The following is a 13,998-nucleotide window of genomic DNA, read 5'->3' as shown; positions in this document are numbered from 1 at the left end:
TTCAGGGGGCGTTACAGGTCAGCGGCTGCAGCAGCTCATGATTTAATCCTTGTGGAGGCAGATGGCAAGTGCCAATTTGTAGATGACACCCTTTTCTGTGTATGTGAAAAGGATTTCTGCCAAATATATTGAATTAAAATACTTTAGCAACGTTTGCTAGTCTGGTAAGTCTGCTATTAAGGTGCTGCATTATGCACTCAGCCTTCATATAAATTGACCACATACCAGGCTATAAAGCAATTCCCAATAAAATTCAAAGAATCTGTGTCTTTAGATCATGCTTTCTGACCAAAGTGCAATTTAAGGTAGAAATTATTAACAAAGAAATGAGCTTTTAAATTTTAAAGCCTTAAATATTTATTTTCAAAAGAATGAAGGAGCAGAAATGAATGAAATAGACCAGTGGCCCGGAATCGAGCTACTGCTGTACTCTGAGAAAAGACTCGTGCGTTTATGGAAACCTGACGAGTTAGAGAGCTGGCATTTCAGACTCATTCATTTATTCAGCAAACATTGAGCACCCACTCCATTGAGCACCCACTGTTCTAGCTGCTGTCAATACAGTGAAGATAGGGGAAAACACAGAAATGGATAAAACATCCCTGCCCCCAAGGTGCTTGCATGCGATAAAGAAGACAGACAGTGAACAGGATAAGAATACCGGTCTGTCGTGTGCTGCTGATAAGTATTCTAGAGAAAGGGGGACTCGGGGGGGCAGAGGGACCGGGTGGGAGGAACTAGTTCTGAGTGGGCTGTCAGCAGAGGCTGCCGGGGAGGCAGCGAGTTAGTAAATCCTAGAGGGTGGATAAGCGGCCTCCCAGGCTTCTCGCGAGGATCATCCAGGCTCAGCGCACAGGCCTGACGTGCGGGGCAGCTGGTGTCTCCGGGAGCACGAAGGTGAGGACAACAGGAGTGAAGCCTGGGGAGAGGAGTCCGTCTGCAGAGGCCTGACAGGCCTTGGTACAGGCTGAGTAAATAAATGGGAAGCCGTTGGAGGCTTGTGAGCAAAGACGTCCTGTGATCCGAGTTTTATTTTAATGGATTATGGTGGCTACTGGGTGGAGGTGAGGGCCAACTCAAGGAGACTAATTCAGAGGCCTTCACAATAATCAGGCAAAAAATTAGGTTGGCTTAAATCAGAATTGAGGGGTGGTGGTAAGAAGTGGTTGAAATCCGTTTGAAGGCAGAGCCGCTGATGTTTGCTGAAAGAGTGGGCGTGGGTGTGAGGACGAGATGGGACGGATCCTGCCTGAGCAAGTGGAAGGACAGAGTTAGCATTGCTGAGACGGGGAGGACAGTGGGAGGGCAGGGCGGGGTGTGAGGGAACGAGAGTCCCACCTGGACAGGTTAAATTCAGACGCCTAGTGGACATCCAGGTGGACGTGATACCCAGTGCAGGGTTCCAGGCTGGAAATAGAAACATGCGAGCTGTCAGTGAATAAATGATGTTGACCGCCCAGAAGCTGGAAGCCATCAGTGTATTTAGAAAGGAAAAGCCATGCGTGTGCCAGAGGCAGGGAGATGAAGAGGGCTTGACTGGAGTAAAGAGGAGGCACACAGACCACGAGAGGGAGGTGTCCTGGGAGCCACAGAAGCCAAGGTCAGCTGATCCTGAGGATGGTGGGGCAATAGCCCAACTGGAACAAGTTCCAGAGAAAACGGGGGTGGAGAGGGAGACTCAGAAATGGCAGGCAACTTCTGTGTTTACAGTTTTTTGAGATGTAGTTGACATACAACAAACTGCTCATCTTTAAAGTGTACAGTTCTAATACATGTCTAATACATGTCTACGGTTCTAATCCATGTTGACATGTATAAACGTGTGAAGCCATCACCACGATCAGGATAGTGAGTTCTCATGACTCTGTAATCCTCTTCCAGTCGCGGCTCTGCTTTCTGTCACTGTAGATTAGCTTGTATCTTCTAGAATTGCATATGAAAGGAGTCATACACAGTGTACTCTTTTTCTGCCTGGCTTCTTTCATTATTTTGAGATTCATTCATGTTATCGGTATTAATAGTTAATTCTTCTGTATTGTCAAATAGTATTCTGTTGTATGGATGTGCTGCAATTTATTTATCCATTCCCCTACTGGTCAACATTTGTTTTTCTGTATTACAAATGAAGCTGCTGTAAACATTCTACGTCTCTGTGTGGACATATGCTTTTAGTTCTCTTTGGTAAATAAATACCTAAGTGTAAAATGTCTGGGTTATGTGGTAGTTGCATGTTTAATTTTTTAGGAAAATGCGAACCGGTTTTTCACAGCCTGTGGAACGTTTCACGTGCTGAACAGGTGTGTGAAGCTCCCATCTGTTTTCAGCTTTACCAACACTTGCTACAGCCAGTCTCTCTGATTCTCGGCATTCTAGTGGGAGTGAGTGTATGGATGTAACATTGTGGTTTCAATTTGCATTTCCTTAATGAATAATCATGCGTGTCTTTTTGTGTGCTTAGTTGCCATTACGTATCTTCTTTGGTGAATTACCTTTCCAGATGTAAAATAAAGAATGAATTCTTGCTTACTCTTACATACTGCTCTGCCTGTGTGATATACCAAAATAATGTCAGTGTTTTAAGTGGAGGTTGCTTGTACTTCTTTAAAAACAGGCTTTAATTCGTAATGGTAATTCACAGGTGATTATGCGGATTCCAGTGCAATTGGAGAAAATAACCACTGTCTTCCTATATTCTAACAGGTTGCAGCATTGCAAGAGGAGAAAAGTAGTCTGTTGGCAGAGAATCAGGTATTAATGGAAAGGCTGAATCAGTCTGATTCTATAGAAGATCCTAACAGTCCAGCAGGAAGAAGGCATCTGCAGCTCCAGACTCAGTTAGAACAGCTCCAAGAAGAAACGTTCAGGTAAGGGACAACTCACTCAGATCTCATTTTTTTAAATTTGGTAATGTCTCTTTTTTTTATATAAATTTATTTTATTTATTTTTGGCTGGGTTGAGTCTTCGTTGCTGCGTGCGGGCTTTCTCTAGTTGCGGCGAGCAGGGGCTACTCTGTTGCGGTGCACAGGGTAATGTCTTTTAAAGTTAAGAATATAGTGTTAGGACTTTCGGGTAACTGCAGACCAAGGAGGCTGTGCAATTAGCCGCTTCCCAAAAGTCTTCCCACACGACATGAAATAACTGCTCATTTAGGAAAATCTATCAGTGCTCACCCTCAGTATGACTTGCAGACAGAATGCCCCAACTGAACAATAACTGTGAGTGAAAGGAAGGAAGCAAACACCAGCCCGCCTCCATCCTGCCAGGCACTCTGAGGCAAGTAAAGGCAGACAGAGAAAAAAATCAGAGACAGAGGAAGAACTAGCGAAGGGGCCTGAGGGTGAGTTGGAGCAGTCGCCGGAAGGATTAAATTCACTCAAAATTGGAAATTACTTTAAAACAAAAAAGGAAATTAGATCACAAACTGCAGGGATAGGATTTCAAAGTAAGTGTATCTTCTTAAAGGGCCAGATGCCAAAAAAATACACAGGCACGGAATTTAGATATTGGTGCCCTTTCCAGAGCACAGTTTAAAGAAACACAAAATAAAGGCCAGGTGCGTGGGTTATAGAGACAAGCCTATTTAAAGGGCGAGCTGATGTAAAGGGGCAGTCTTCCAGACACATCTTCTGGGAGAGGAAAAGGCCAAAAAGAAAGAAGAGGGCCCACTGGCAATTGGATGGTGAAAGGGAAAAGAAGAAAAGGAAGAATTTGGTGTCCTGCAAGACAAAATAGAACCCCAAAGTTGAAGGACTTGGCAGTATGATAAAATATTGTGTTGTGATTTACTAGAAAACATATCCTGGCCTGTTTCTTACCCAACCATAGATTTTCAGTGTCAAAACTGGGAGAAATTAAATATCAATTAGGTTTTTTTTTACTTGTGCAGTGACTCAGTCCTTTGTTTCCCCATGAAATGTTTCTGCATTTTTTTTCTTTTTTTGGCCTTGACAGGAAAAAATTTTTCTTAGTCTTCTCAGAAACCTTAGAAAAACAATCCATCCCCTATGGTCTACATCTGTGGTTCAGAGTGTGATCCGAGGACCCTCTCAGAGAGTCTTCAGGGCCCTCTCTTTTCCAACCACATTTCTGTGCTTGGCTGGATCTCCTTCATATACCTCAGCTAAAAAACCATCACAGCAGACCAGTGTAGAAACAGCTATGGGAACCCAGCTGTCTTCTACTAAACCAGGTGATTTGAGTCACAGAATATAAAAAATATTGCTACTCTTCTCACCATTTTTTGGTTTTAGAACACAGAGTTATTTTTCATAAACAGTATGTTGTCTATATTAACATAGTGGGTTTATTACTATTATTTTCAAATGACTGACATCTCATTTATGAGTATTCTTTAAATAATTCCTGAATAAAATAGTAGCAAATTCAATCCAGTACTAAAGTAAGCTTTATCCCAGGATTGTTAACCTGTTGAGTATTATTAAATCTATTACAGTAACTATTAAATGTATTATAACTCCTCCAATCCATACGTTAAAGGAGAAAGAAAAATATAAAATAAGCTTGGTACATGAAATTCTCAGTAAAGTTAAGAATGAAATGAGGATGAGTATTAATCTATTATTTGACGTTTTTCTAGACATTCTAAAAATCCTGGCTTTGCCACTTACTAGCTGTGTAACCTTGGGCATGCCTCCATTTTCTCTACTATAAGATGGTCTAATAGTATTATCTACCTTCTAGAATTTTCATGAGCATTAAATCAGTTAATATATATAAAGTATTTTGAGAATATTGCCTGGCACATAGATGCTATATAAGATTTTGCTGTTATTACTTTTCTAGAAAATGAAATAAGAAAAAGAAATGAGATTAAAATATTGGGAAGACAAAAAGTATCAATAAACGATGATTATTTGTAGATAATATGTGTGTCCACCCAGAAAATATAAGAGAATTAACTCAAAAGTTCTTAGGACCAATAAACATTTAACAAGGAGAGGGTAATGTAAGACTGCTGCATAGGTCATAAGTTTTTTTTACCAATAACTAGTTAGTACCATTGGGAAAAACTTCCATTTGTAAGTATTTAAGTGAAGAATAAAAAAAAAAATTTAAGTACGGGCTTCCCTGGTGGCGCAGTGGTTGAGAGTCCGCCTGCCGATGCAGGGGACATGGGTTCGTGCCCCGGTCCGGGAAGATCCCACATGCCGCAGAGTGGCTAGACCCATGAGCCATGGCCGCTGAGCCTGCGCGTCCAGAGCCTGTGCTCCACAACGGGAGAGGCCCCAACAGTGAGAGGCCCGCGTACCGCAAAAAAAAAAAAAAAAAAAAATTAAGTAATATGAAGGAGTTAGATGACAAAAACTTCTAAGTTATACATAAAACATAATACTGTGTGGAGAGAGAGAACATATTTTTAGGTGTTTTTAATGGAACATTATAAGAATGCCATTTTTTTCTTAACTTATATAATTTGAACTTCATTCCAATTCAAATTTTATGTTCATCTAGAAGTATTAATGAACAAGAGATTCCCAAAATGTTTTGAGAACAAAGTATAATGAGGGAATACTGGCCACACCCAAGTACTAATATACTAATGAAAATAGCTTGGTACCAGTGCAGCAAAATAGACACCAGTGACACAAATGAAGATCCAGAAGCCAGTCCGAGTATATGTAAAACTACATAATGTGATAAAGATGGCATTTTCTAATCAATAGGGAAAGGTTAACTTATGTGTTAAACAGTTTTAGAATGGTTGGTAGATATTTTGGCAGGAAAAGTTAGATTCCTGTACTACATCGTATGCCCAAATGAATTCCAGGGAAATTGAAAACGTTAATGTTAAAAATGAAACTGTATAAATACTAACAGATAACAAAGAAGTAGAAGGAAAAAGAAGTTCTAATTGCACATTAGAAGTAGAAACTATACTTATATGGGGAATCTAAAAAGAAACGATACAAATGAACTCATTTACAAACCAGAAACAGACTCAAAGACTTAGAGAACTTACGGTTACCAAGGGGAAAGGGTGGGGGGAAGGGATAGTTAGGGAGTTTGGGATCAGTATGTACACACACTGTCATATTTAAAAAGGATAACCAACAAGGACCTACTTTATAGCACAGGGAACTCTGCTCAATGTTGTGTAGCAGCCTGGATGGGAGGGCAGTTTGGGGGAGAATGAATACCTGTATATGTATGGCTGAGTCACTTTGCTGGGCACCTGGAACCATCACAACATTGATAACTGGCTATACCCCAACATAAAATAAAAAGTTAAAAAAAATTAAAAGAAGTAGAAACTATAAAGTGTAAAATTCATCAATTGAATTACATAAAAATTAAGAATTTCTGTACATTAAATACATAAATAAAAGTAAATAATCAGTGATAAATATTTGTGACATGAGAAAGAATCTTTTAAATCCAAAGGAAGGATGTACGTTAAACAAAACAAATTAATATAAATTAGGAACAATATTATCCATATTTTGGGGGGAAAAGATCTATGAATAGAAATCAGACTGGAGGTTATACTCCAAAAATGTTAACAGTAGGTATCTATCTAGAGCAATGCATAATTTTTATCTTCTTTGCTTTTCTGCATCTTGTGAATTTTCAAAAGGAATATGTGTTAATTTCATCATTGGAAATAAAACTTTAAATAAATTATAGCTGCTATATTTTGGTGTCTAACTTTCTGAGTAGAGGAATGGCGATCCGTTGTTACCTTTCTGCAAGTCTTGGAGCAGTAGAATCTGTTTCCAGGATAGTTAAAACTTGGAAATACAGTGTATGGTCACAAAAGTAGGAGACAAATCCAAGAAGAATTTATTTTCATGTTTTTTACTTACTTTTCTTGTTCTAAGGAGAATTATTAGACAGTAAATAGTGCTTTCTTGGTCTATTTTGTTTCTGTTACAGACTTGAAGCAGCCAAAGATGACTATCGAATACGCTGTGAAGAGTTACAAAAGGAGATGTCTGAACTTCGGCAGCAGAACGATGAACTGACCACTTTGGCAGATGATGCTCAGTCTCTAAAAGATGAAATAGACGTTCTTAGGTAGACAACCTTCCCATCTCTGTAGAGTCTCACACCTGTGATCCCCCAGAACAGTTCTGCCACCGATGTTACAAACTCTAGGGTCTTTGAGCGCAGGAAGATGGGGGAACCATTTTCTCATCTGTAAAATGGAGATAACACACATACCTACCTCAACCGACATGTGGAATTAAGTGAGGTGATATTTGTAAGCACTTGGAACAGTATCTGGCAAATAAGTGCTGTATATAAATGTTTGTTAAATAGAAATTAACCTCTGGCCACCGCTTCATACTTGCGTAGCTCTGAGCTTTTCTCATCCCTACTCCTGTTCTTTAATTTTGCATCCTTCAGTCACTTGGTCTTCCTCTTTCTCGGATACCGTCACACCCACACACATGGCTCATCTCCTTGCTGGACTCAACTGTTCTCTCACTGGGCACCTCACTCCCTGCCACCTCATTTCTGCACCATTCTGCTTGTGTAATCTTTCCTCTGTTGGATCATTCCAACCATCTATGTTTTATGCGTTTGCTCTTTGAATGCTGAGAACAAACAGGGAAAATCACATAGTGAGGTAGTTTTGTCCTACTGCAGACTAGTGATCTTACTCTCCACTGGGCCCCTCCACTGGTCCACCATTCTACTGCCCATCCGTGTGGGCCCCTCCCACTGGTCCACCGCTCTACTGCCCATCCGTGTGGGCTCCTCCCACTGGTCCACCGCTCTACTGCCCATCCGTGTGGGCTCCTCCCACTGGTCCACCGCTCTACTGCCCATCCGTGTGGGCTCCTCCCACTGGTCCACCACTCTACTGCCCATCCGTGTGGGCTCCTCCCACTGGTCCACCGTTCTACTGCCCATCCGTGTGGGCTCCTCCCACTGGTCCACCGTTCTACTGCCCATCCGTGTGGGCTCCTCCCACTGGTCCACCGTTCTACTGCCCATCCGTGTGGGCCCCTCCCACTGGTCCACCGTTCTACTGCCCATCCGTGTGGGCTCCTCCCACTGGTCCACCGTTCTACTGCCCATCCGTGTGGGCTCCTCCCACTGGTCCACCGTTCTACTGCCCATCCGTGTGGGCTCCTCCCACTGGTCCACCACTCTACTGCCCATCCGTGTGGGCTCCTCCCACTGGTCCACCGTTCTACTGCCCATCCGTGTGGGCTCCTCCCACTGGTCCACTGTTCTACTGCCCATCCGTAGATTGCTGTGTCCCCCGTTTCTCTCATAGCTGCTACGTATTTTCATAACTCTTCTCACCTGACTGCCCCCCACCACACCTCTCCTGTGCTTCAGTCTCAGTAGATGACATTGTCTCCTGCATTGAGGAATGAGGCCATGACCTCTGGACCCTCCATGTGCTGTGTCTCCTGCATTCACGCCCATCTTTTCTCTTTTGCTTCTAGAGTGCAGACCTGTTACTCATCCTCCTGTCCAGTGCAGATTCCTTCAGTGCTCTGGGTCTCACCCCTTCTTGCTTCTGCAGGGACTGTGCTACATCAGTTATCATTTCCCTTCACATTTGAGTCTGCCTCCTTAGCATACATTTATATGTTTCTGTCCCTCTTATCTTAGAAAAAGTGAGAGACCTATCATTCTCTCCCTCCCTCCAGAACAAATTTAGATTACACAAGGTAAAGTTTACATTCTTTCCTTAACCCACTAAAATTCACCACCGTCTGCCCCACTGCTCCACCAAAACAGCTGTTCCTCTGGTCACTAATAACAGCCTAATTGCCAAATTATTTGGACAGTGTACAATTTATTTTGCTTTTGTGCTACATGTGACTCTGTTGGCTATCCCTTCCTACTTGCATTCCTTAAATTTTATTATGTTGTCTATTATAAATTTTGCTGTAATTTTAGTCATACCTTTGAACCTGCACCAAAAACTAAGCTGGACTCACCTTTGGTCTTATAATTTCATTAGAACGTGTTACTTCCTGGCAATCCGCTTGGTTTAGCACTGTCTCCAGCAGCTTTACCATTGCGGATGTGTTTGTGATTTCTGGTTTCCCATCTCATTCTAGACATTCTTCTGATAAAGTGTCTAAACTAGAAGGCCAAGTGGAATCATATAAAAAGAAGCTAGAAGATCTTGGTGATTTGAGGCGTCAGGTTAAACTCTTAGAAGAGAAGAATACTATGTATATGCAGAACACAGTTAGCCTAGAGGAGGAGCTGAGAAAAGCCAACGCGGCTCGAAGTCAACTCGAGACGTATAAGAGACAGGTAAGGAGAGCAGCACAATTTCTTAACACCGTTTTCAGCTGAGCTCTCCAGTGTGACGCTGGCTTATCAGAGTCCGCTGACTTGTTTTCATGGTATTCGGTTTTTCACCTATGAAACTTAGTTCTTATCCAGGGCTTATTGATTGGTCTCTATAGCAGATCCTTTTATTATTTATTATTTTTAATTTATTGTGTAATACTTGAGAAATACACAAAAGTAAAAAAATAATACAATAAGTATCCACACTTAATAAACAAAACACTCTCCCCCTCTTCATTGCAGTAACCGCTAGCCTATTTTGTGGGTTTTGTGCCTACGCATCTCTTTATTCTTCCCTGCACATACACACACACATACATGTATGTGTGTGTGTATCCCTAAAAACTTATAACACTTTTGACATTTCAAAACTTTATATAATGATACAGTGAAAGTTCTCTTCTGCGATTTGCTTTTGCTCAGTGGTATTTGTGAGATTTGTTTTGTTGATAGTTGTAGCTTTATCCCATTCACTTGTACTGATCTGTAGTATCCTGTTGAGTGACAATACCACATTTATCCATTTTTCTGGAGAAGGACATATAGGATGTTTTGTCTTTTTCTTTAATATTGCAAGAAAGGCCACTGTGAATGGTACTGAACACGTCCTCTTCGATACATGTGTGGAAGTTTTACAACTATGTGGAATATCTTCCTTAGAGAGTCTTCATTTAACTAGATATTGCCAAATGTCCTCCACTGTGATTTTATTACCAGCAGGCAGTTTGTATGAATTCTTGTTGTTCCACATCATCACCAACACATAGTATTATCAGACTTGAAATTTTGCCAGTTGAAGGATGGATTTGAAATGATGTCTCCTTATGCTGATTATACTTTGCATTACCCTAATTGCATATATATTTACTGATCACATTTCTTTTGTGAATTGCCTATTTTTATCTTTTATTCATTTTTAAAGTTGGATTATTTCTTTTATTGATTCTGAAAGTTCTTTATTTGTTCCTGGTATTAATCTTTTGTCACATGTTGCATTTATTTCCTAGCAGTCTGTGACCTGTCCTTTTACTTTTTTTGAGATTGATAATTTTAACATGATGAACTTTAAATACCTTTTTCTTTATGATTTGTGCTTTTTTTAAAAAAAATTTATTGGAGTATAGTTGATTTACAGTGTTTTGTTAGTTTCAGGTGTATGATTTGTGCTTTTTATGTCTCAGTTAAGAAGTCATTTCCTACATAAAGATGTAACACTAATCTCTGTTTTCTTTACAGAGGTTTAAAGTTTGTTTTGTACATTTAGGTCTTTAATCCACAAGAAATTGATTTTCATACAGGGTGTGAGGTAGGGATCCATTTGATATTTTTCGTCTTTGTGGACAACCAGTCAACCTAGCAGCTTTTATTTAATAATCAGTCTCTTCTGCAGTGCCCTGCAATTCTATCTTATCATATACCTAAGGTTACCATGTTATATGTGGGTTTGTTTATGGTGATCTCTTCTGTTTCATTGGTCTGTTTGTCTACTCTAACACCAAAACACTTTCTTATCATCTATAGATCTTTAGTAATTTTGATATTTGGGTAGTACAGATACCCGCACCCTGTTCTTTTTCAAAATTGTTTGTCTATTCTTAGACCTTTTGGTTTCCTTAAAACCCCAAATCTTTGGAAATTGGAATTACATTGAATCTGTTGATCAGTTTAGGGAGAATTGACATCTTTATGACAGTAAATGTTCCTATCAATGAATATAGTATCTTTCCATTTATTTAGATCTTCAGTGTCTTTCAATTAAGTTTTATAATTTTCTTATAAATATCATGCACATATTTTGTTATAGTTACTCTTAGGTACTTTATGTATTTGGTTGCTTTTGTAAATGCAGTTAGAAAAAGAAAAGATACCATTTTCAGTGTGTTGCTCATTTATGTGATTAAATTGGTTTTAATATGTTGATCTTATAATCTTGCCAAATTCCCATATTATTTCTAATAATGTCTGTTAGTTCTTTTGACAGAGTCATATTTTGTACAAATAAAAGCCATTTTGTTTCTTTCTATGGCATACCCTTTTTTTCTTCTTAATCAACATGGCTGGCCTTTAGTACAGCCTTTAATAGAAGCAATAAAAATAGGCAACCATTTCTTGTTAATTTCATACACAATGCTTTAAATGTTTTACCAGTATATTATAAGGCTTGCTGTAGGTTTTGTAGCCGCCTTTCATTAGGATAACAAAATTTCATTGTATTCCTAATTTGCACAGGTGTTTATCTTAAATAGATGTTGAATTTAATCAGCTACACCTATTGAGAGACTCCTATGCTGCTGCTTCTTTCTATTAATCTGATGAATTATATTAATGGATTTCTATGTTTAAACCATCCTTGCATTCCTGAGATAAACTTAGTTTAGTCATAGCAGATTTATTTGTGGTTTCATTGTTAGATTTGCTTTGTTCATGTTACTTGGAATATTTTGCCTCTATGATTTGTCTACTTAAAGTTTTCTATCTCGTGCTTTCCTTGTCTTCTGGTTTTGGCATCAAAATTGTACTAGCTTACGGGCTTCCCTGGTGGCGCAGTGGTTGAGAGTCTGCCTGCCGATGCAGGGGACACGGGTTCATGCCCTGGTCCGGGAAGATCCCACATGCTGCGGAGCGGCTGGGCTCATGAGCCATGGCCGCTGAGCCTGTGCATCCGGAGCCTGTGCTCCATAACGGGAGAGGCCACAACAGTGAGAGGCCCGCGTACCGCAAACAAACAAACAAAAAAAGAAAAAAAATTGCACTAGCTTAATATAATAAATTAGAGAAGTTTTAGTAGAGCAACCCTGTACACCATGAATGTCTGGCAAGATTTTTTTGGTGAATACATTTTTTCCCAACATTTCATTATGAAAATTTTCAACATATAACAAAGTTGGACTGAGAAATTACCAAAAATAAATGTAGCCCAAAGAAACTATAAATGTAATTAAAGGGTATAAAATTAAAATAAGAAATGATTTAATTAGGGTTCCAGAGGAAGTAACGGAAAGAATTGTAGGACATTATTTGAAGGAAAGAATGGCTGAATGTTTTTCACAATTGATGAAGGGCATCAGATTTAGTATTAACAGTGAATTACAAACAGAATAAATAAAAAAGAAATCTACACGTACAACTATTGTAGTGAAATTGCGTACTACACTAATTCTCCATCTGTTTCTGATCTGGAGCTTCATATATTTTATTTTTCAGTATAATATTTTTCTTTCTGCAGTTTCTCCTTGGGTGCTCTTTCAAACCTGCTCGATCATATTTGGTGGTCTTTTATTCCTTTTATAATTTAGATTCCTTTACTTAATTTCTGTAAGTCTTAAACCTAGTGTTTTCTGCCTGATAACTCCAATTTGAAATCCTTAGAGGTCTTCTTCTACTATTTTGTTGTTAGGGCTGTCAATGTTCTTCTGCTGACGGTTGTTCGTAGTGTATTATTTCTTGAAGACTTGTGTAATTTTAGATTTTGCTCTGTCATTTGGCTCATCTTTACCTTTGGGAATACTGGGGACCTGGTTGAGGTTGTGTTCCTCCAGACAATGGATGTTTTTCTTATGCCAGATTTTCCACAGCGTTACCAATCGGGACGACGTTAAATTAATTGCTTGGCTTAGGATTTGCCAGACAAGGCATGTGGTAAAAATTCAAGCACAAATCCATGCATTTGCAGGCTGTAGTTACACATTTTCAAGTTACACTTTTTAAAACCCAGAACATTCACTTTAAGATGGGCAAGTTTCCTTATTGATTTTGCCAGCCAATGGATTTTTTTTCCCTAACCTACCTGTTTACTGACTCAGCACCTTTTATCAGAGTCCAAGGTAGTTTAACAGCAACCTGTCTCCCAATAATTTTAAAGGCCTGGGTTCCTGGTATTGCCAGGTGGCATCTCACACTGCCCATAGCATCCTCACAAACTTCCTGCTCCACTTTTAACCCCTGAGGATTTCCCTTACTTTGTTATAAGCCTAGCAATGCAGTTGTATTCTTTTCCCCTAGCATTTCTTTTGCTTCATGCTAAATGGGTTTCCAGACTGCAGTTTCCTGTGTTACAGGAAGTGGAAGTCCTGTAGGTTTTCATAGTTTTGAACATTTGTTCCTCTGGATGATCTGGTTTTAGAACCCATAGTATCTGGACAGATTTTTGTACCTGGTTCTCTCCATTGGGTTAGGCTCCTGTATCATGTGTATTTTTTTTTGAGTATTTTGGGGGGAGAGAATTTTCATAGATCTGTAGAAGAAAATAATAATAATTTCTAATGTTTCAAATTATAAAAATTAATGGTACTTTTCTGTACAGGTAGTAGAACTGCAAAATAGATTATCTGAAGAATCGAAGAAAGCAGATAAATTAGATTTTGAATATAAGCGGCTAAAAGAAAAAGTTGACAGTCTTCAAAAAGAAAAGGATGTGAGTATATATATTAGGTATTTTGGTTTTGTGCAGTGCTGAGATTAAGAAAATGACATTTAATTGATGTTTTGCCTACATTAATTTCTTCTTCTATTTATAAATTTGAAAATTTGAGATCTTTTTTTTAAATTATAGAAGATTTACATTTGTGTTTCAGAAATAGATCTAAAATAAAAGATTGCTATTTTAATTTCTCTTTTATATATTTAACTTTTCTACCACTTTTGCTTGTTTTCCTTTGTCTTTCTTGTGACTTTCTAGAAATTTATGTAGCTTTTCTGTTTTCTGTATG

The 13,998-nt window shown here is 39.1% G+C and overlaps 1 protein-coding gene across 1 annotated transcript in view; it reads left to right on the top strand.

Annotated features, from left to right (window-relative positions):
• HOOK3 (hook microtubule tethering protein 3) overlaps window positions 1–13,998 on the top strand; it is a 104,257-nt gene that overhangs the window by 49,025 nt on the left and 41,234 nt on the right. Inside the window, exons 9-12 of the mRNA XM_082608429.1 lie at window positions 2,701–2,864; window positions 6,896–7,036; window positions 9,049–9,250; window positions 13,593–13,703. Coding sequence (XP_082464555.1) covers window positions 2,701–2,864; window positions 6,896–7,036; window positions 9,049–9,250; window positions 13,593–13,703 — 618 coding nt within the window. The remainder of the gene's footprint in view (window positions 1–2,700; window positions 2,865–6,895; window positions 7,037–9,048; window positions 9,251–13,592; window positions 13,704–13,998) is intronic.

This window comes from Mesoplodon mirus (genome assembly GCF_964341445.2).
Source record: "Mesoplodon mirus genome assembly, chromosome: 20".
NCBI classification, from domain to species: domain Eukaryota; kingdom Metazoa; phylum Chordata; class Mammalia; order Artiodactyla; family Ziphiidae; genus Mesoplodon; species Mesoplodon mirus.
Note: the sequence above shows the minus strand (reverse complement) of the source record. Positions and strands in the feature narration are given on the sequence as shown.